At 38.8% G+C, this 24,406-nt stretch overlaps 1 protein-coding gene across 10 annotated transcripts in view; it reads left to right on the forward strand.

Moving 5' to 3' along the window:
• Positions 1–23,466, forward strand: part of POU2F1 (POU class 2 homeobox 1) — a 195,989-nt gene extending 172,523 nt beyond the window's left edge. For 5 of the 10 annotated variants that reach the window (XR_012418722.1, XR_012418703.1, XR_012418712.1 and 2 more), the window contains 3 exons: positions 8,049–8,394; positions 9,108–9,196; positions 11,600–12,099. Coding sequence is in view for 7 of the 10 variants with exons in the window: in XM_065520705.2 (XP_065376777.1) it covers positions 8,049–8,394; positions 9,108–9,196; positions 11,600–11,910 (746 nt within the window). In the remaining 3 variants the exon portion in view is untranslated. Of the gene's footprint in view, positions 1–8,048; positions 8,395–9,107; positions 9,197–11,599 lie in introns of all 10 variants that reach the window. The other 5 variants (XM_065520567.1, XM_045392137.2, XM_005539869.4 and 2 more) reach the window with 1 other exon arrangement.
• Positions 23,467–24,406: the final 940 nt, after the last annotated feature.

Consider the following 24,406-nt stretch of genomic DNA (forward strand, 5'->3'; position numbering starts at 1 on the left):
TGTGTTTTAGCATCTAGTGTTGCTAATGAAAAGTCTGATTTCAATCTCTTTTTCCTTGTTTTTTCTCTCTATAAACCTTAAGGATTTTTTTTTTTTAATCTTATACTGTTCTAAAATTTCACTACAAGATTTCAAAGAAGGGACCTTTTAAAACTTGCCCTCATTGGCCTTCAGCAAGCATTTTCAATGTGAACTAATGTCTTTCTTGAACTCTGGTAATTTATCTTTTTTTGTAAGTTAGAGTTTTTTGGCATTCACTCTGTTTATTCATTTTGTGCCATTTGTAATGTGCTGTTGGCTTTTTTCATTGTCTGGTGATTTTTGGTTATTTATTCATAGTGATGAATGCAAGATTACATTACTTAATATCAGTAGCTTGCAAGGGTGTTTCCTGACATTGTGTAGCTTCTGTTACTCAAGAGTCCCCTGCCCTGAATGGAAGGGTTTGCAGTGAGCTGTGAATGTGAATAAAAAACTGCCAGACTTTATTTCAGCATATAAACAGGAAGCACGCAGGCAAGCGAGGCTTTCTCTCATACTTTTCCAAAATGAGGGGTATCTTTACTCATGCGTGCAAGTGCCTACACTAGAATCCTTAGCGTTCCATAGTCAGATTTTATTTTCTTTGAAGAGTAGGTGACATTGGTTCTGTTCATCTGAGAGGTCTGGTAGAAGGAGGGAAAGACCCACTGTGAGAGCTATCATGTGAATAGTCCTTGAATCACCCTGTTCTCTGACCCTGTTTCCATCTACCTCAGTATCTGACAAATAACTCTGAGCTGGGACTCTCTGTAAGGCTCCATCAGAGTGAATAATTTTCTCCTCTATCATAGTCTTCTCCTTTGCCCTTCTGGACTATGGTTGATTTCTCCACCATCCAGCTTCATCCTTTTTCTCATTTCTGCAAATCTGTCTGAATCTCAAAACCTCTGATATCTGTCACCAGAGCTCTTTTTCCCTTTTGTATCTCTTTATTATTATTTGGAATAGGATTTTAGAAATGAAAGGAAAAACCATATCCTCAGTACTATCTTCTAAGAAAAATCATGTTTGATTGATGTGGTCGTCTTATTTTCCCATAGGTACTTTTGACACATAATAGGTCCTTGGTAAACATTCTAAAATAGATGCAAGAGTGATCATTGCCATACTCCTCCAGAAAGACAAGTGTTCCATTGTGTCTCAAAAACTTGTAAAAATTCCACAGCCCTTAATAATCTCAACCAAACATGCCCTGCCCCCAATTCATTTTCCAAAACATTTTTCATAATGACAAAATTGTTCATTCCTCAGGAAGATATAGCAACTATAATTATATAGCCACCTAACAACAAAGGCCCAAGATACAGTAAACAAAAAGGAATAAAATTCAAAGAAGAAACAGACAATTCAACAATAATAGTTTCAGACATATTATTTATTTGAGCCATGTTTAAAAAAAAAAAATTTCAGGCCATGTGCAGTGGCTTATGCTTATAAAACCCAGCACTTTGGTAGGCCAGGGTGGAAGGATCGCTTGAGTCCAGGAGTTCAAAACCTGCCTGGGCAACATAGTAAGACCTTGTCTCTACAAAAAAAAAAAAAAAAAAAAAAAAGAACAAAATTAGCCAGGTGTGGTGGCACATGCCTGTAGTCCTAGCTACTCGGGAGGCTGAGGCGGGACGGTCACTTGAGTCTGGGAAGTTGAGGCTGCAATAAGCTGAAATTGTACCACTGCACTCCAGCCTGAGAACAGAGCAAGACCCTGTTTGTTTAAAAAAAAAGTTGTGAAGGATATACAAGATTTGAGCACTATCAACCAACTTGTTCTAACTGCCATCTGCAGGACACTTGGTCCAGCAACAGCAGAAAACACATCCTTTTCATGTACACATGGAACATCCATCTCCCAGGATACTTTTAGCCATAAAACAAGTTTCAGTAAATTAAAAAGGATTAAAATCATACAAAGTGTGTTGTCTGATGACAACTGAGATAAACTAGAAATTAACAATAGAAATAAATTTGGGAAGTCCCCATGTATTTGGAAATTAAAACATGGATCAAAGAAATAACATTCCTCCTGTATTTTCCTATCAGGCCAGCATTACCCAGATACCCAAGCTTAGATAAATATCACAAGAAAAAAAATTACAAACTCATATTCCTCGGGAAAATATAAACCAAAACTCTCAAAAGAATCTTAGCAAGTCAAATCCAGCAACATACTGAAAAAAATCAAACAATTATATACATCATGGCCAAGGAGGTTTTATCTCCCAGGAATGTATGGTTAGTCCAATAACTGAACATCAATTAATGTAACACATAATAGTAGAAGAAAGGATAGAAACCACATAATCATCTCAGTGGGTACAGAAAATATATTTGTAAAAATCCAAACCCCATTCATGATAAAAACTGAAATACAAAGGAACTGCCTCACCTGATAAAGAGCACTTACTAATACTCTCCAGCAAAGAGAATACTTAATGGCAAAAGACTGAATACTTTCCCCACTAAGACTGGGAGTTAGGTAAGAGTGTTTGCTTTTGTGGACTTCTGATTAACATTGTCCTGGAGAGTATAGCCTCCAGTAAAGGACAGCAAAAAAATGAAAGACAGTTTATAAAGGAAGAAGTTAAACTGCTTCTATTTGCATTATTCTATATGCATAAAAGTACCAAGGAATTCACCAAAAAAGAAAGATATCTAGGACTAGTCAGTAAATTCAGTATTGTTGCAGAATACAAGATTGATATATAAAAATCAATTACATTTGTATATACTATCAATGGACAGTTCAAAAATGAAATTTAGGAAATAACTTGTATGTAACAGTATCAAAAGAATAAAATACTTAGGAATAAACTTAAGAAGTGTAAGACTTGAACAATGAAAACTACAATTTGCTGAAAGAAGTTAAAAGAAGTCTAAATAAAGAGACATTTCATATTCCACATTCATGTTTTGGAAAACGAGGCATTCTTAATTTGACAGTTTTTCTCCAGCTTGAGGTATGTGTGCATATCTCTCTTTCTCTGATTTCAGGGTTTATCTACATTATAACACAAATATATATTTTTTATTTTATTTATTTTATATATATATATAATTTGTTATATATATATATATATAATTTGTTTTCTGTTTTCTAGACAGGGTATTGCCCTATCACAGTGGCACAATCACAGTTCACTGCAGCCTCAACTTCCCAAGCTTAAGCGATCCTCCCATTTCAGCCTCCCCAGTAGCTGGGACTATAGCCACATGCCACCTGCCCAGCTCATTTTTGTATTTTTTGCAGAGATGGGGTTTTGCCGTATTGCCCAGGCTGGTCTTGAACTCCTGGGCTCAAGCAATTCACCCACCTTGGCCTCCCAAAGTGCTAGGATTACAGGCATGAGCCACCATGCTCAGTCTTCCAGCTTGATTTATAGATTCAACAAAATCATAGTAAAAATTCCAACAGGTTTTTTTTGTTTTGTTTTAAAGAAATCAATAAACTCTTTCGAAAATATACATGGAAGGGACCCAGAATAGCCAAAACAATTTTGAAAAAGAATGAAATTAGAGGATTTTCATATCCTGATTTCAAGGTTTACTGTAAAGCAACAATAAAGCAGTATATTACTGGCGTACATATAGATATATACATTAAATGGAACTAAATTAAGAGTCCAGAAGCAAAACTTTGAATTTATGCTTTATTGATATTTGACAGAGGTGCCAAGGCAATTCAATAGGGAAAGGATAGTCTTCAACAAATGGTTCTAGGACAACTGGATATCCGTACGCAGAAAGAGGAATTTAGATACTTACCTTACACCGTGCATAAAAATTAACTGAAATGGATCAAAGGCCTAAATATAAGAGCTGAAACTATAAAGCTTCTAGTAAATTAGGTGGGACAAAATCTTTGTGACTTTGGGTTAAGCAAAGAGTTCATAGACACAGCACCAAGAGAATAATCCATAAAAGAAAAAATATATTAGTAAATTCAACATCTTTTGTGCTTTTTGAAGCACAAAAGCCACAGACTGAGAGAAAACATTTGCAGATCACATATCCAATAAAGAAATTGTGTCTAGAATGTATAAACAACTCTTACAACTCAATAGTAAGAATATAAACAACTCAGATTTTTAAATGGACAAATGTAAGTATACATTTTACCAAGGAAGATATAGGAGTGACTAGTAAGCACATGGAGAGATGTGTAACGTTAGCATTACTTATTAGGGAAATGCAGATTAAAACCATAATAAGATACTACTTTGTACTCACCAGAATGGCTATAATCAAAAAGACCCAAGATGATGAACGTTGGGAAGGATGTGGAGAAACTGGAACTTTGATGCATTGCTTGTAGGAGTGTAGAATGATACAACTTCAGAAAACACCTTGGCAGTTCTTTTAAACATAAATTTAGCATCCTACCCAGCAATTTCCCCAAGAGAAATGAAGACATTTCCACACAAAAACTTTAATGTGAGTGTTCATATAGCAGTCTTATTTATAATATCCAAAAACTGGAAACAAACCAGTGCTCATCAACTGGTGAATGAATAAACAAAATGTGTCGTATCTACATAGTGGAATATTACTCAGCCATAAAAATTAATGAGGTATTGATTTGTGCTACAATGTGGATGAACCTTGAAAACAGAATACTAAGTAAAAGAAGCCAGATGCAAGAGACTACATATTGTATGATTCCATTTGTGTGGACATTTGTGTGAAATGTCCACAAAAATCTATTATAGAGACAAAAAGCAGATAACTAGGTAGGAGTGTGACATGATTACAAACAGGCACAAGGGATCTTTTCTGGGAGTGGAAATGTCATAATCTGGGTTGGGATGATGGTTGTATAACTCTGTAAGTTGATTAAAAGTAATCAAATTTTAAAACTGGATGAATTTTCATGTGCTTACTAGTCACTCCTATATCTTCCTTGGTAAAATGTATACTAACATTTGTCCATTTAAAAATCTGAGTTGTCTATATTCTTACTATTGAGTTGTAAGAGTTGTTTATACATTCTAGACACAATTTCTTTATTGGATATGTGATCTGCAAATGTTTTCTCTCAGTCTGTGGCTTTTGAAGCACAAAAGATTTTACTTTTGATGAAGTTGAATTTACTGATTTATTTTTTTCTTCTATGAATCGTTCTCTTGGTGCTGTGTCTATGAACTCTTTGCTTAACCCAAGGTCACAAAGATTTTGTCCTACTTTATTTACTAGAAGCTTTATAGTTTCAGTTCTTATATTTTAGGCCTTTGATCCATTTTAGTTAATTTTTATGCATGGTACAAGGTAAGGATTGAAATTCCTCTTTCTGCATATGGATATCCAATTTATAAATTGTACCTCAATAAAAGCTGTTTGAGAAAAGACAAGACAGGATGGGAAGCACAGGGAAGTACTAGGTACTATATACACACCTTGGCTATAGCTTCCTACTGCCCCTGTGAGGTGGGTGGTGGCATCTTATTTTGCCGTTGAGGACATTGAGGCTCAACAACACTAAGTTCACCAGTGAAAGTTACCCAAGTAATTAAATTGCCAAGTTGCCAAGAATTTACAGTCAGTAAATACATACATTGATTAAAACGACTTACTGGCTGGGATAATTAATTTAAAGATAATTTTAAGTTGTTATACCATAATGCTTATATGACTTTTATATTGGAGACACCTAGAACAATTTTGAATGGTTCTGGAGTCATCATCTCCTGGCCTAGATTAAATTCACTGATAAAATTTGACTGGAATTTTCTTTGTAAACTTAAGGGATTTAAGAAAACAGTTGGTGAATGATTTGAAGGTGGCCAGAGAGTAAAAAAATAACTATTTTAAGCCTTTTGAGCTCAAGATATTAGGACTTATAAAAATAGGCAATTTCAATTTCAGAACTTTGAAAGGCAAGTAGTACCCATAGGTAAAATCAGGTTAGATAAGGTGATAAATTGGTCAGAAAAAGATTGAAAGTACATTGAAATTGCTTAGCGTGGAAGAGAAATAAGAAAAGATGTTCACCTTACTATACAACAGGGGGCATGTCTTAAGAGAAGATTAAAGTGAAAAAGGGTATATGAATCTGCCTAACACAGGACCCTACACAGCATCCAATGTTCAGTGGTAGATTGTTCTGAGAGATTTAGAACCAAAGAAGTAATGAACGAAAATAGAATTCATAGTATCTACAAAGGTGTAATGATACTTAGGGGCAGTGGCAATAAAAATAAATCATTTATATTTTTCAGAAAGGTAGACAGAGGAAGAAAACCTTCCTTTTTATTTACCAATAAGAACATTATGTCCTCATTCATTTGGCAACCGTTTTTGCACAGCTTTATAGGAGGTGGAGAAAGTAGTCAGTGCTGAAATAGATGATGTCTGAGTCTCTCCCAACCCTGTGACATGTGATAAAAACTGAAGAGTGGAAATGAGAAGAGAGTTCAATTCTCGGTGTTCTTAGTACAGACCAGAGGAAGGTTTTAAAACAGATTTGGGAAGGACAAAATTGCCTGAATTTGTAACAAGGTTGTTATGAAAGAAGAGCATGTTCTGAAGCTTGGTAAAAGATTTCATCACCAAAAAATGTTGTTATTTTATATATATATATATATATTTTTTTTTTAATGGAGTCTTGCTTCGTCACCCAGGCTGGAATGCAACGGCGTGATCTCAGCTCAATGCTACCTCCACCTCCTGGGTTCAAGCAGTTCTCCTGCCTCAGCCTCCCAAGTAGCTGAAATTATAGGCTCCCACCTCCATGCCTGGCTAATTTTTATATTTTTAATAGAGACAGTGTTTCACCACATTCGCCAGGCTGGTTTCAAACTCCTGACCTCAAATGATCCACTCACCTTGGCCTCCCAAAGTGGTGGGATCACAGGTGTGAGCCACCACACCCGGCCTTGTCTTACCATTTTCAGTGGGGCTACTAGAAATGTTTAAATTACATATGTCTTGTATTTCTGTTAGACAACGCTGATCTCAAACATTAAATAATCCTAGCAAATGTGTTTTAGTGTTTAGTAATGATGTATTTAATGTCAGTTAGTCATTTATATCCAAATGTTCATTCTCCTTAAACCAAGAGCATAGGCACTTTTTTCTAAAAAGTGCCTAACAAATAATTTCTTCCTTGAGACAGAGTCTTGCTCTGTCACCAGGCTGGAGTGCAGTGACATGATCTCAGCTCACTGCAACCTCTGCCTCCCAGGTTCAAGCAATTCTCCTGCCTCAGCCTCCTGAGTAGCTGGGACTACAGGCGCCCGCCACCACACCCAGCTAATTTTTGTATTTTTAGTAGAGATGGGGTTTCACCATGTTGGCCAGGATGGTCTCGATCTCTTGACCTCGTGATCCGCCCACCTAAGCCTCCTAAAGTGCTGGGATTACAGGTGTGAGCCACCATGCCCGGCCTACAAATAATAATTTCTTAGATCTTAATTTTTATGCTAGCTTTTATGAGATTCATAGTATCATTGTGTGTTGTTGTTGTTTTTTTTTACCACAGTGGACTTTTTGAGAGCTAATTTTTATTACAGAATAGTTGTTTGAATGTAGAGAAGGCATGTAGTCATTTTTATACTATGTTGTTGTTGATACTGAATTCTTAGAAAAGTATATAACTTTCTGTTTTTCTTCTCCTTGTTTTGATTTTTCTGAGGAGACCACTAAGGAGATTTCTGAATGAAAAGAGCTTTACAGAAGTTTTTCTTCTTTTGCTTTCTTTTTCTTCCCCAGAGCAGTTGTATTCCATAATTAGAGCTTGTATGATTCTTTTGTTTCTTGAATAGGAAATAGGCAATGGAAAACTTCTCTGTTTCTTCCATTGCTCATATCTCTTAAAGTAGGGTTCCTAGCTGTGATTCTAAAATGTTTGGTTTTGTAGTTAATTTCCATAGAAGCACTAAACTAGGTCATTAAAGAACAAATTTACAAGGTGGTAGGTTAATTATTCCATTGATTATAGAGTTTAGCTGAGTAAAGCCACCATTCTTCCAAAACCATTTACAAAAGGTCATCTTCTAATCTGTTTCTCTTTTCAGGCACTTCAGACACCACCTCCAACAACACAGCAACCGTGATTTCCACAGCACCTCCAGCTTCCTCAGCAGTTACGTCCCCCTCTCTGAGTCCCTCCCCTTCTGCCTCAGCCTCCACCTCTGAGGCATCCAGTGCCAGTGAGACCAGCACAACACAGACCACCTCCACTCCTTTGTCCTCCCCTCTTGGGACCAGCCAGGTGATGGTGACAGCGTCAGGTTTGCAAACAGCAGCAGCTGCTGCCCTTCAAGGAGCTGCACAGTTGCCAGCAAATGCCAGTCTTGCTGCCATGGCAGCTGCTGCAGGACTAAACCCAAGCCTGATGGCACCCTCACAGTTTGCGGCTGGGTAAGGCGCTTTCTCATCTCATTGACATCTGAGGTGGAGGTCATCCCTGGAATTACTCATAGGGTAGACTTTGCATCACTGACTTAAATGGGGAAAAAAATGTCTTTAAAGCAGTACTCTCTTTGAAGTGGGCTGTTTTGTGATCATACAAGGACCTTGATTATGGTTTAAGTTTCTTAACACCCTGGGAAGGGCAGTAGTCATACCTTTGTTTACAGATGAAGACCCAAAATATCAGGTCACTAATTACCTTAGTGACAGGGCCAAGAAGAAAGCCCAGAATTCTTAACTCTTATTTTCCCCATTAAACTCTCTCAACTGCCTACTTCCTAATTCTCAAGCATAGATGAGAGATGTAATGGGAGTCTCAATTTTATACTGTTATTGTCACACATAAGAATTATCTTGTAAATATATCTTTTTCTCTAGAATGTTTCTTTCATTTTGGAAAAAAAGAGAAATAAGTCATTCAAAGAAGGGTCAAAATGACTGTAAAAGTTTTACATTTTGTGCTGATCATAACCTCGTTTGTACAAGTAAGCCTCCAGGAAAGCAGTAACTGAGAAACACAAACCATAGAAGAGTAAAGAAAAGTAAATATTTCCACCTGTTTCCCCAGCTGGATTTTCCTTTTGTAAGTTCCTTTTGGTGTGTTGTCAAAATGAGACCTGCATCTCCATGGTAATAAAGTGACTCCTCTTTTGGACTTGCAGAGGTGCCTTACTCAGTCTGAATCCAGGGACCCTGAGCGGTGCTCTCAGCCCAGCTCTAATGAGCAACAGTACACTGGCAACTATTCAAGGTCAGTAGAAGCCTTTTTCTTTCTTTGGTGGCATGCACACATGTACACGTGTGTGTGTGTGTGCGCGCGCTTGAGAGAGACACACACAGAGAGATGGAGGAAGTCTGCTTTGCTAGAGGTAAAAGTGATGGGAAAGATAGTCAAATGCTGACTAACGTGTTGTTGAGAACTAAGAAAATGTCCTCATTAAAAAGCTTTGTAAGAAAAGTACAGGTGTTAGTATGTGAGTAAAAGCAGGAAATATACTTAGTTTGGTATATGGTAAGAAACCAGAACTTTTATGCCAATATTGATCTTATGTGAATAGACTTGAAGCCAGATTTTTTTTCCCCTGATAAGTTTATCCGAAGTATTAATCCAAAACCCATCTCAAGGCAAACTTGACCAAGTAAGACTCTCCGGTCCCCATCCCCACTCCTGAGAAAGCTGTGCATGGGAAAGTCCTATGATGAATGAACATTGGAACACATCAGGTGGACCTCAGGAGTGCTTTTCATTCTCATTAGGTTCTGTTCTTTTTATATCACCATTAGTGTAGAACATATATTCTCTTGGATTATAATGTCTCTTTTCCAAGTTCAGCTGGGTTCCTTTTACCTTTTAGCATGTTACCCAGGGCAATATTCATTCCATGTAGTGAAGGGTTCCACTTGTTTAGTACCTAAGCTTTCTGTCTAAAAATGTTTACTGTTACGTGATGCAGGGAGACAATCTGAGAGACATCACTAATGAGTTAGAATTTTTTTTCTTAAAATAGTTTTGATGAGAGGCTGAGGCAGGGGGTCACTTGAGGCCATGAGTTCAAGACTGCAGTGTGCCATGATCATGCCTGTGAATAACCATTGCACCCCAGCTTGGGCAACACAGTGAGACCCTGTTTCTTGAAAAAAAAAAAAAAAAAAAAAACGTGGTTTGTGCATAAATGAGAGTTCTCAGGGCCAAAAATAGCTATTAGCCAACCTCAGTTAAGATGAAGATTTCACAGGTGATGTCTCTGACAGAGTACTAGACAGTGTGAATCACAGACAAAACCACACTACGGCCTAGATTACCTTACATTGTATTGACTTTCTGATTGACTAAATCATACCTGAATTGGTTAGCTCTAAAGCTTTGGTTATATAGTAATATGTTTTTTTTTTTTGCAGTAGAATTTGTGATAAATCACTTTTTCCTCTGCTTTATTGAATGTTTCTGTGCTGTGGGGATCCTACAAAGGCAAAATGTCTTCCCCAGGGCATGATTGACACTCTGAAAAGATCTGGAACTAGTCTATGACCCTAAGTTTGGAATCTCAGAAAAACTTCCAGCTGCACTAATTCTCACTGTTTTGTACTATTTGTATGAACAAGGCCAAAGTCAGAGGCATTCCCTTCAGCTATATTTTATGTAAGAAATCAACCAAATGTGTAATGCCGTTAGAAAATCCCTCAAATCTACATGTAGGAGTGAGGTTATATGGGTAGGGAGATTTAGGAATGTTGCCAGACAACAGGTTGAGATATTAAATTAGAGTCTCAATTATTTTAAATAAAATGTTGATGATGTCTTCTTTGGGGGAGGAAACAGCATCATAGAAAATTTCTCACCCATTAAAGCACATCCTAGCCTTAGATCACCCACATGTGGCCACCTACATCATTATGTCTGATTTCCTGCTATAATAGATTCATCATTCTCCTTTGCACAAGTCATAGAAATCAAATGTTTAGCCTCAGGAAGTGAGAAATTAATTATACCTTTTCCTTTATTTGGTGATACATAATTTATTTTAGAACTAAAGCCTTTTTGCAAGATGGTTTTCATCTTGTGTAATATAAAGCAGTGGTCCCCAACCGTTTTGGCACCAGGGACGGGTTTTGTGGAAGACAATTTTTCCACAGCCACAGTGCGGTGGGGTGGTTTCTGGATGGCACCGTTTCCACTTCCGATTTTGCTCTGTGAGAATCTAATGCCGCCACTGATCTAACAGGAGGCAGGCCCACCACTCACCTCCTATTGTTAATGTTTTAATCACTTTAGCTAGTTTGTCTTTTGAACAGAGGTAGTTTAAAATCAGCAGTCTTCATTAAAGACAAAATTATTGGATTTATCAAATATGTCTAGGTAAATGAAATAAACTGGTGATTTCAACACAGAAACGTGACTAATTCATTAGACAGTTATTAACTGTCTTCTGCCCCTGCTCGTGCCCATTAAATTAGACATTTCAGTCTTTCAGGCTCTTCAAAATTATAAATAAACTACAATTGGTATCAGTGTAGCACTGCGTTTGAGGAAAAAGGGCTACGCTTTTTCCTAGTGAGTTGTAGGAAAATGATAGACTTTTGGTGTGTTATTTGGCTTCTCCAGGATGATGTTAATGTTCTCATTCCTGCCTGTTTTGGGGGTTTTTGTCTGTAGCTCTTGCTTCTGGTGGCTCTCTTCCAATAACATCACTTGATGCAACTGGGAACCTGGTATTTGCCAATGCGGGAGGAGCCCCCAACATCGTGACTGCCCCTCTGTTCCTGAACCCTCAGAACCTCTCTCTGCTCACCAGCAACCCTGTTAGCTTGGTCTCTGCCGCCGCAGCCTCTGCAGGGAACTCTGCACCTGTAGCCAGCCTTCATGCCACCTCCACCTCCGCTGAATCCATCCAGAACTCTCTCTTCACAGTGGCCTCTGCCAGCGGGGCTGCATCCACCACCACCACCGCCTCCAAGGCACAGTGAGCTGGGCGGAGCTGGGCTGCCAGAAGCCTTTTTCACTCTGCAGTGTGATTGGACTGCCAGCCAGGTTAATAAACTGAAAAATGTGATTGGCTTCCTCTCGCCGTGTTGTGAGGGCAAAGGAGAGAAGGGAGAAAAAAAAAACCACACACACACACACACACACACACACACATCAGAAAAAGAAAGAAAGGATGGAGACGGGACATTTGCCTAATTTTGTAATAAAACACTGTCTTTTCAGGATTGCTTCATGGATTGGAGAACTTTCTAACCAAAAATTTAAAAAAAAAAGAAACAAAAAATCAAAAACAAACAAAAATAAGTGAAAGGACTACTTATCATTTCCAGCAGTCATGATGACAAGTTAAGGTGGGTTACCAATTCCAATATAGGAAGGGGATTTCTTGTTTGTCTAAATTTCTTTTTTTCTTAAAAAAATCATTTTTATGGGTCTGTTGTACAGGCCATTAAGTCATAACAAGGTGTTTATAATCGTATCAATTGTGTTGGGGGTTCCTTTCTTAACTGGTACAATTTAGGCAGGCCTGTATTACTGTATCTCTATTATTATTGTTGTTGTTATTGTTTTATATATATATACATATATATATATATATATAGTTTGGACATGTTTATTATCTCTTGCTCCTGGATCCTATTTCAGTGAGCTCCCACACTGTGGGGAGGGAGGGTTTTGGGGTAAGGGGAGACTTCTGTTCTTAACTGCGGGGAATGTTCTTGCTGGTTTCCTTATCCTTGATGACTCTTACAGAGGTGCTAGAAAATTATTTTCTTTTGCCACTTATGCAAGAGGCTTGGTGCAGAAGCTGAAGGCAGTGTGTGCAAACACTCCCATTCCACACACGCCCCTTCCCCTCCCCACATCAGGTGGTGCCTTTGGAGCACTTTTGTGTAGGAAGGAATTCCTGCTGAACTGTAGCTCTCACTCACCCCCAAATCATTGAATGACCCTGAGGCCCAGATCCTGTGGTGCAACAGTGCTGCTTTCTGCTACTTTCAATGGGAACAGCTGTACATGTTGCAGGGCAGGATTTGGTTCCGAAGAGCAAAGACTACTGCAGACACCTGACTTGGTGGTTCTCCTGATTTCTTATCTCCTGAAAAATGCTCCTACTGTTGGTGTGTTTGTTTGTTTGTTCATTTTGTGGAAGTTTTTCATCCAAACTTTAACTTGGCAAAGAAAAAAAACTGACTTATTGAAATTGGGAAACTTTTCCCGTCTTTTATTTTCTAAAGGAATTCTACTAGACTATTTTCCATTGATAATATAAACAAAAGAGGTGTGATGAGAAGAGTGTAAGGTTACCACCTTTTCCTCTAGAGAGCCACAGACTTCCTTTCCACTGGATGGCTTATAAATTCCTCTAACCCTGAGATTCTTCTTGGTTCTCTGACTAAAGGAGGCACTTATTAGCCAGGCTGGGATCTGTAGAACCTTTGAAGAAGGACTTTGAGCAGGAACTTTGCACACACCTTAAGTGTCTCCTTGGTTTGTTCGTGATGCTCCTGCTAGGTAGGTCTAAATGGCAATACACATCTCTTTATTCAATGTAGAAAGTAATTAGCTCCTGTAATTATTTTCAGGGTGTTTCTAGACTATATAAATGAGCCCATTGAAAAGGAAGAGCTTGTGAAAGTGGATGAAGAGGAATAAGGATAACTTGGAGATTAAATTCCCCTTTTTGTCAATGTACTGTTATTATGCCATCTTTACCAAAAAATTTTCCAAAAGACTGGATCACTGCAGTGCAGCTCATCTAAGTTCCCCTTCTTATTGGAGTTAAAGGTTCCCATTTGGTGGCTGTGGGTGCTTGCTTAAATCTCTGGTGGTCCCAAGACTGCACTTTTTCTCCCTTTCGAGCTGGGGATGTAGAGAGAACTTACAGGTGATTTTTATTCTGATTGCTTTTGTTTGTGTCCACAAGGGAGCTTGGATTCTGTGTACTTGTCTCTCTTTACCATTGTCCAGAAAGGCGGTAAATACAGACACATTGTGTACTTTTGTGTGATTCAAGTGGGAGACAGTCTGTTAAAAGGTCAGAAACATTTTAGTCCCCTTTTAAATTTTTGTTTTAGTTTTTTTCTATCTTGTTTTATTTCACAAATATTTAATTACCACCCCTAAATTTCCTCCTCTTACCCTTCCCCTTCCCTAAAATCCTTCCAAAATCAGTGAACTGCAAGCAGGGAAACTAACAAATGTCCATTCACCCTTTTTGTGTGGTGTGTTTTTTTATGTTTTGTTTTGTTTTTTAACTAAGCTTGAACCAAAGTCAATTTTTAGCAAGCTGCTGTACTAATGGACTAGTTGATAACGTGCAGTTCAGACACATCGAGGAGATAGATGCTACTGACAATTTCTTTTTCATTTGTCTTTATTAATTTTATATAAAAGTTGCTGCTTGTTTTTAATCTTTTATGTTGGTAAATTGTAATATCCTCTGGGCAGACATTAACTTAATGTTTAACTAGTTTATTAGGTTGGTGTGTAAATAGAATGACAATGTCAATTACTAATTTCTCTCCTCTCCATTCACTTTTTCTCTGTTGTAGTTAAATGTAATCTTCTATCCTGACTTGACATCTCTACCTTTAGTCTGTGCAAATGATTTTAGGGCTATCAGTAATGCTCTAGCTGCCCACAGTAATGAGTCCGTCCCTTGGGAGTGGTGAAACTTAGACGGAAGGATTCAGGGAGGGAAATGCTGATACCCACTATACTGGATTAGAAGTTACAGCATTAATTTCTCAAAATTGCTACCAAAGGAAGTGTGGAGTCCCAAGGGACTCAAGCTCAGTGAGGTAAGACAAAGGGCAAGGAAAGACTGTTTGGGTGTTTTTTCTTTTCCCCCACGTATGGTTTAGAAAATGATCCCTTTCCCAAATAAAACTCACCAACAGACTTTAATATTAGAAAAGATACTAAGCTTTAAATGTCAATACAATGGTCTTTTATTCCCTGCCCTGTCTATATTTTCTACTCAATTTGGGATAAGGGGATTCTGCCTTTTTTATGTGAAGCACTTGATGAGGGTAGACCAGCATAGAAAATCTGTTGAAAAGAAGAAATAATCTTCAGGCAAAGATAAATCTTTAGATAAAAATATAATTTTTTCTCTTTTTTTACTTATTTAAAAATAAGTTGTGAAATGAAAGGTACATTTACATATGTACTCACGAAACACTAATATAGCTTTTTGGTGGTTGTTTAGTTTGAAATCAACTCCCTATCCATCATCCCTAGATACTTTACTTATATTGCTTCATGAACACCTTAGTCATTTTTTACTTTATATATATATCTTTTTATCATCTCAAGAAATGCATTTTGAATTGAATGAACTATCTTCTGAGCTAAGGTACTCAAACTTAACTTCTAGCCACCTTATATGGGAGAGCCTGGAAACTAAAGGGGGCCGGGGACCATTTGACCAAAAAGAGGTGTTTGGTGGAGTTTCTGCATTTCAAAGAAGAAAGGCCAGATAGGTCATCACAATTCATTGTATTATTCTTTTTTTCCCCTTAATGGTTATGCAAATTTTACTTTATATTTCTGAATTTGGTTAGCACATACTAAGCCAAAGACTATTCTAAATGCATTTATAGTGAATACTATATATGCCCATGGTAATGGGTCCTCCCTAAGGAGTAGTGAATGTAATTGTGTGAATCCTGCTTATCACAAGTGGTGCAATTTGGTCATAAATTTTATTTATACCCTGTATACATCTGAATAACAGAGCAGAAAGACCTAAAAGAGGGCTTCTCACAGGAACAATATTACTATGTTGTTCTAAGAAAAAATGAGTGCTGTATTTAAGTGTTTCTGAAGTTCTATAGGCAGCATTTTAGAATTAAGAAAAACATTGTGTATATCCATTAACTGATATAATTCACATGTCCTTTTATTTGTTATCAGAAAGATCAATACTATCCCAATTTATTCATCTTGTTACCCAAGAAATGGAACCAAAGGAATCCAACTTTCATTTTGTGCAGAATCATACCTATTTATACTTAATGCTAGCACTGTAAGAAATAAATCTTTTTTGTTTAAAAAAGGGAAGATAAGATTAAAGATTCTTAGTGAGATCATCTTGCCAATTTGTTGTACATCTCTCATTCATTGTTGGGGGAAAAAAAGCACAACTATACCTCTTTAATGTTATTTTCTTCCATTATCCCTCATTTATTTGGGAAGATAAGGGAAACCTTGTCTGTATTATTCAGAAGCACAGATATTTGCTTGACACAATATTTAAATTCAGCCGAATCTTTAACATTAAAAAATTTTCTTTTTAACTTGCTGGAAAAATCCAATACATTGGCAAATATAGGGAATTCATGTCAATTTTTTTTTTGCGGGGGGAGGTCTTTGTTGCCTAGGCTGGAGTGCAATGGCACAATCTTGGCTCACTGCAACCTCTGCCTCCTGGGTTCAAGCGATTCTGCTGCCTCAGCCTCCCAAGTAGCTGGGATTACAGGCACCCACCACCGCACCTGGCTAATTTTTGTATTTTTAGTAGAGACAGGGTTTCACCATTTTGGCCAGGCTGGTTTTGAACTCCTGACCTCAGGTGATCCGCCCGCCTCGGCCTCCCAAAGTGCTGGGATAACAGGCGTGAGCCACCGCGCCCATCCTCATGTCAATTTTTAAAGTGATAAATCCTGATATTATACATTGCAATTAGTGTAGAAGAAACTCTTGGCTTATAGAACTCTCTGTTCTTAGTCTAAAGCTGTTCCCAAACCAGGTCATCCTCACGGAACATTCTTGACCAAGAAAAAAGATAAGGTCATTGAGACAGGAAGACAGAGGAAAAGCCTCTTGTTTTTGTTTCTTCCCAAGAAAGGAGAAGCCCTGCCAGGGAGAAGTCACTAGTATCACTGACTCTCCCTATCACTGAGTGTAGGGTGTGGTAGCAAGGAGGAGGCAGAGAATTCACGCTGACAGGTGACTCTGGCCTGGCTCTTGGGGGCTCTTCCGAAGACCAGTCTGCAGTTTGAGGAAGGGTCCCAGCAATTCATTTAGAGAGCTTGGCCAAATATTTTCTCATTAATCAGCATCTAAACTTGATGAGCTTAAAGTTTGTTTATTAGAGTTGAAAACATTAAAAGATGATTAATACTAATGGTAGAAAAATACTAAGGACGCAAAATTTAAAATTTTCCAAAGTAGACAAGAATTGATGGGTTAATTTGCTCATAACTGATATGAGTTTGCTTTTATGTGTGTGTGGAAAGCATTTAATGTGTGATGCTGTTCATAGTCCTGGCTATTTGATATCATTTTCAGTTTTACAACATTTTGAGGATGACAAAATGGTAAATCTTTCTGAGCGTTTACAAACTTCACTTTCAAGAAGTGAAGGGAAAAATCCTTCTTTGCTATTTCTGTAAGAAGAATAACTAAGATCAGCTATTATATAGGTTTGCATGGATGGTGTACACAATACAAATGTAAACTTGGATAGGAATAGGATAAATAAATTGCTTTCATCATAAAGGCCAGTCATCCATTTCTTAATCCAAAGAGATTAAATATAAATAGGACACCCCTGAGATTTCCAGTAAGGTATTTGAAAGGATTCCACTGGGAGGGCAGGGAATATATTTTTTCTCAGAGTCGTCTAGTTTGTACCCGGTTTTCTATATGGTTTGTGAACTGTAGCTTTAAAAAAATAATAATTTTTTTTTGTAGTTTTCTTCTAACCTTATTCATTAAGTCGTTCCTTATTTTGGCCCTTCTACTCTTGGCCTTAGCTAAAAGCAGTAAATGTGAGTGAATTTTATGTTGATTATGTCATCTGGATCTCCTTTCCTTCCCTTCTTTTTCTCGTTGAATGGTGGTACCTTAATTTGGGTAACAGCTAGCTTCTGGCACCTTCATAAAATACCTCAGAATAGCTTAGCATTGTTGCAAAACTGGTTTTAAACTAAAAACCAAACAAATAAAAGAAAAAACTTTATAAATAGTGGAAATAATTCTAGCTGTAGCATTTAGTCAAACTAATGTTTATTATGATCGATAAACATGATTGATGCTGTATGTATTTGGGATCCTGTTTATAGGTTACAATTTATAGGGTTAGGGAGGGTTGGGTGGGGGAAGAGGAGAAGTTGATTATGTTAGAAGGAAAACGTTGCTCGTGTGTGTGTGTATGTTTTCTTATATCTGTCTTGCCAAAGGAAACTTGATTTTCCCTGTGATTGGCTTTGGCCTCTCTGTGGTCTGATCTGCAGCGGTGTGTGGTGGCATGCAGATAACATACGGGGTGTCCAGTAGGTTCAGGGACCCTGAGGGTGCATTTACATCCCTTCCTATGGTTGCCCATGCCCCCCAGACCCTGCCATCCTCTCTTAATGATTCATTACCTCTGTACATAGCAAAAGCATAGGCAAAGGATGAATGTGTGAATGCCTGGATGTGCAGTTGAGAAATAGAGGCAGAAATAGACATGCACCAATTAATTTGGAGACAAGAGGTGAGTGATTGATGTGTCTTAAATCTAGGAAGGTTAAAATGAAACAGGTTATTTGTGTTGCCCTCTGTCATGTTACTGAATGTTGTGCTAATAACACAACATTTTAAAACCTTACTTTTCTCATACCAAGGCTAGCTCTGTCTAGACTAAAAACACAAACAGGATAAAAAGCAAACCAAGAAGTTGAAAGCTAACCTGCCCACCTCACCCCTGTGATATAAAGTGTGACCCTTAAGGATTGGTTGGTGGGATTGAGGAGAGAATTATTCTTGGTGGGAACGTGAATGAGAAATGATGCTGGCTTAGAAAAAATTACAAGGCCTTTTTGCCCATACTCTGGGACAAACTTTCTTGGCTCCCTGAGTTTCAATATAGACTGTATCTCCAGAAAGGCTATTTTTTTTAAATAAATGATCTCACAGAACTTAAGTGGGATTTGGTTTAGATACCAAAGACACTGCTAATGTCATTGCTTATCCTTAGGTTTTCAAAACAGGCAGAGGGAATAGGAGCAAAAAGCCAAAATTTGGAAAAGCTTTACTTTATCTCTTTCCTTCCCTTTTCCCCTTTTCCCAGTCCCCTGCTTTTTGAAGGAAGTCTTCTTGGTTGTCCTGGCTTTGGAAAAGAGATTTATTTTGTTTTGCTCTGCTGGCTCTGTAAAGATGGATCATTGCTCAGTGTAGCAGTGATGTTCTTGGAATTGCTGAGAAATTTGGGGAGGGCAAAAGATAGGGGTAGAATTTTTTCATTATTTCCCTTTATCTAATACTTTTATATAGAACCAGTATAGCCTATATGAGTTCAGACAATATTTAAATGTGGTATCTCCATCTGTTTCCTGTAAAAGATAAGAATTTTCAAGAACAGGATTATGTAGAAAACCAAAAGATCTTCCCTTACTCTCCTGTAAATGTTTTGTTCCAAAATGTTTTTATATACGGGCTCTAGGGAGCCAAGTAGTTCGTTGTTTCGGTGTACTATTGGTAGGACACAGAAAGGGAGAGAGGGCAAAGAAATATATCGCTGTCTGAATATTGCATCAAAAATGATCAGGTTGCAGAACTTCATGAAAGCTTTGCTAATAATCTTATTGTTCTGACATTATGTAAAGGTGGTATTAATATTGTATGACTTTTCAAAGTGCTAGATAGGTTTATAAGTAGGTAATAGGGATGTTGAAGATTAGAGCACTTGAAACAGAAGTTCTGGGAAAATAAGGTGTGTGTAATGGAATACCGCTTTGAGCACAGAAACAAAGGTCTGTTGGGCCTGGGAGAGAAGATGTGATTTATGATTGTTTCTGTGTCCCTGTATCTGCCCACCCTGCACAGGGCTCCACCACCCAGGGCCACCTGGTTTAAACCCAGGACACTGTCAAAAAGTTAAGACCCCGAAACTAATTTACTGTAAAAAACAAACATTGAGGACTGCTGCAAAGTTTTCCCATTTTCTTTGTGTACTTGTTCATCTTTGTATAAGTTAGCCACAGCCTCCTCACAAGAGCGGCTTAAGGCTTCTTTCATAAATTGACTGTGGCATTGAGTTCTCAAACATTATATCCCAAAATCTGCAGGCAGACAGCTGGATACAGCGCTGTGTATAAAATGAGACGTCCACACACTTGAGTTTCTTAAGATTGGGATCTCTTTCAAATGAAAAAGGACAGAGCCAAGTAGAGAAAATACTTGGTGCTCCCACCCAGCCTTAATGAGTCTCATGGTCTAAAAGCATAGGAAGAAATGAAATGCACTTTCAGAAGCTAAAATGACAGTGTCTGCTACAAAAGACTGTAGTTGTAGGCAGTCGGGGATGCCATGTCCTTGGTTCCATTCCTGCGTGAGTCTGCAGAAGGCACACACTTTGTAAGAGCAGAATGGACTAGTGCCAGCCCGAATAAGTTTAAAACTGCAAACAGTTGGAGAACATGGAACAGGCTGGTGCAGGGAGCCTAAGATTTTGCAATCATATTATAACATTGGCTTTTGACAACACAAATAGTGTATCTTCCCTAAGGTCAGGTCGGGAAAGAAAGACTTCCAGCTGCTTACCTCTGCACGCGTGGCCACGTGTGCATTGCTCAGTCCGCGGGAGCTCTCACTCCGCAGGAAACGCTCTCCTCCCACATTAGTCTGTACTTCCATCCCCTCATCTGTGGTAGTAGTGAAGGCTAGGTGAGTAAGCGTGGGCTGTTCTACCCACCAGAAGTCCAGGAGCTGTTGTATACCTCATTTCTAACTCGTGACCGAGTGACTTGCTTTAACTTTCTCGAAACCCTACAGAGTTGCCAAGTCTGCCCTCCCTCCTCTCAGTCATGTTAAACTCTGGCCTATAGCATCATGGGACCTGTAGCCTAGGGTGGGACCCCCTAAAGCCTCTGAATGTTGCTGCTTAAAAGCTACTGCAAACTGAGGGCAAATTGCAATCTTCTATTCCTTTTTGTTGCAAGGGGTCTTCACAGGTCTCTTAACATCTACTTTCCCTGCCACCCTGCCTTTAGGGGCTGGCCAGCTATCCACACCCCTAACCCACCCTGTGTTTCTGACAGCTGGCCACACATCAACTTCTGTACTTGCCTTTTCCTTGGTGGGGTAGAGGCCAACCCCTTCTCCTCCGAGGCCTCAGGGTTCTGTTTCTCTTCAGGACTTTGGGTAGAAGGGAAGACACCAAAGGCTCCTTTAAGCTGACTGCTGCATACACATTTCACTTTTTTTCCTTTGACATGACCAAAAATATCCAAATATTTAAGTTTATTATTATTATTAATATTATTATTATTTGACAATCTTATATCCAATGGGCTCTCTAGAAGCTGCATCCCCAGCCCTTTCACCTTTTCTTTGAATGTAGTTCCCAACCTTCAATTCCCACCCCTAATGCTGACAAAAAGCTTAGCCAGGTCATGATACTGCTGCTATAAGCCAGGGGAGGGTGGTTTCTTTGTTTTGTTTTGTTTTGTTTTGTTTTAAATTTCCAGCCAAAACCAAAGATTTCTTAATGATTGTATAAACTCAAAACAAACAAAAGAACCAAAGAAAAGGGAAGTCTTCAGCATCAGTCCAGTCTGTGGTGTCCTGGCACTTAGAAGAGTGAGGCCAGGGAAGGCGGGGCGGGAGGACCCTCTGACCAGATCAGAAAGGGCAGGCAAGCTGTTTTCCACCTTCCAGGGTCCAGCACAGGTACGTGCCCGTGGCTTTGGCCCTCACAAACTTGTGAGCATGCCCTGAAACAAATTGGCATTTCAGATTTTCCAAAACAAAAGTCAAAAAACCCCATCACCACCATCAGCCACCCTACACCAACCAGGGTCACTATGGGGACTTAGCACAGGGCCTAGGGAGGGTGGGAGCTGCTGCTGGACTGGCCCGAGGACTCCACAGAGTGGGGGACGTTGAAGACACTGGCGCACGATTGGCTGCTCTGCTGGGTGCTTTAACCTCTGGGGCTGGGCGAATGCACGCCAAGGTGCCCTTCTGAGCCTTTTTTCTCTTTTCCTGTACTGGAACTGCTTGGAAGTGGCTGTCCTGTTTGTGAGAAAACATGCAGAAAGATTATCAAGCTTTTCATTTCTCTTTATTGTAGTTTTGTTTCCTTTTTGCAGCACCACTGTGCAACTATGCATTGTACTTCACAACCTTTTGTGCTAGGTAGATGCCTGTGACTTTTTAACTTGGGGGGTGGGGGGATTGCAAATGAAGGAACTTTTTACATGGATCTTTTTAATCTCAGTTGATTGGGGGAGGGGGGTACTTGGTTCTTGGGTCATACAAGCTCTATCCCAAAGCAAAATCCAAATGTTAATAATATTAGCCTGATGCAGATACCAAAGATAATTTCTTTCCTGCAGAACCTTAGACTCGTGTATTAAGTACGATTACCCAGCACTTGCATTAGTCTAACCTCAGTAATTCCAAAGCTTAGATGTATATTTTGGTATATTTCTGGGATATTAAAAAAAAAAAAATGTCGTTTAACTTCTTGTTTGTTTCAGTGTAATGCTCTTAAAGTCATAGCATGAAAATAATTGAACTGTCCTATTCTTAGTAGTTTGAAATAATAGTATTTTTGTATGTTTTGGGTGTGTCTATGTATGTATTAACATAACAGTTTTCACTGCCTAGGTGTTCATAATAAAAAAGAAAATGAAAAAAGTTCTGAGTGTACATAATATTCAATAATAATCTCCCACCTGGTGTCAATTTAGATTGCATATTCCTCATTGCTGTTCCCGACTGGGATTTTGTTTTCTTTTAAAGAGACAGTGATCGTGTTTTTCTAAAGATGTTTTCTTTCTCTCTTTCAATATCTTAACTCACTTTTCCTTTTCTTCCTTTTTTGTCTTAATTATTAATTCAGGGGTGTTCGTCCACTGTTGTCAAGGGAGGGGCACAAGGGGAATTGGCCCCTTGGCCTCCTAGAACTTTTTGTTTTATGTACTTTAAAATGTGAGTTTGAGTTCTTCTTTGTGGAAACTTAAGATGTGGTGTAAATGATTCTTTCCAAAATTGTCCAGCAGCTTTAATGAGGCAGTGACAATTCTGAGGTGGTTTATTAGAGTCCTTCTACATTTCTCTTAGATAACTCTGCACTCTGGGTGGCTATTGTGTAGCCTTACTGCCCCAGAGCGCCTGTTAGCCAAATATTTCCCCTCTGATAGGAATATTTTCTAAGAATCAGCTGATAACTTGCGTGCTGGACCTTGTTATCTGTGCCCCTGGGAGACACACGTTTTCTTGGTTTTGAAAACCTGAAACACAGGCAACTTTACATTTTGGGGAATTAGCTGATGCCTCCTGAGGCCTGAGGAGGTGGTGGGGAATATGAGCGGTGCTGTCTCTCTCAAAGTGCCCTTTAGATGATTCCCCCTCCTAGGGCTGCCTGCAGGGGCTGTAGGCTCGGGAGAGATTGTGTAGGTGACAGTGAATCAGAATGAAATGGTAGATTTTGTGTAGATGCATTTGTCTGCTGTAATTTTTTATATATATATTAAACTTACTGTAACTGTACAGTTCATTTCTGTTGTAAAACATCATTAAACCATTTTCCAAGTGTTTTCACATTGTTGGAGTTTCTTTGAAATTGCTCTGTTGGTATTCTGGATGCTTCACATACACATTCTCAGACTCTGCGTAATTCAGCTTCCAAATTATTTTTTCCAAGTGCTCTCAGGAACCCCAGAATCACCACAAGCACCGTGGTTCCTGCCCCGCTCCACCCTTCCTCCTGCACTCCAGGGGGAGCTGTGGCTACTGCATTTCTCCCTGCCAGACCCTCAGTGTGGTTTCGTGGGACCCTGAGTAGCAGTAGTCTCCTTCAGGCCCAAGTACTTTGTGTGATCAAACATGCAGGCCCGTGATTGATCTTGCAAGGGAGCTCTTCGAAGCTCCATCTCACTGTGTATTTGACTGCAGAACTGGGACCAAACTCAACTTTTTCCAAATTTATTGTTGAAACTGCACTGCCCCTCTAGCATTTCTTGCCAAGTCCTGAACATTCATTGGGTGGGTGGCGGCGGCGGGAGGGGGGTCCTCCGAAGGAAGGTAACCCTGAACTTGGCATCTGGTCCTCCTCCTGTTGGAGGTTGCACAACTTAGCTTCTTCAGACTTATAAATACTACTTAACATTTAGTGTCTTACTACAGTTCATTTCATGAGAAGGAAAGTTTGAATTTTAAAATGAATTCCCCACAGTTCTTCAGCTTACTGAAGAACCTGGGAAAGTTGTCTATCACGTGCTGGCCATCTGACGGGCGTTCTTGAATTAGATGATGTGGAGAGCTGTTGTCGCAAGATGTGCTCACTCTCCTGGAAAGGGATCAAAATGGGAAGACAAATGATGGGTCCTTTTCTCCCTGCTCCTTTATCATAGAATTTATATTTTTTCATTCCATTCCTTAGATATATGGCTTACATTTCAGCTTGTAGAGTTATTTTCTTAAAATAATGTCCAGTTTTTAACAGAAATCTTGTTTTTGAGATAGTGTCGTGCTCAC

This window comes from Macaca fascicularis, chromosome 1 (genome assembly GCF_037993035.2).
Source record: "Macaca fascicularis isolate 582-1 chromosome 1, T2T-MFA8v1.1".
In the NCBI taxonomy this organism is placed as follows: Eukaryota; Metazoa; Chordata; class Mammalia; order Primates; family Cercopithecidae; genus Macaca; species Macaca fascicularis.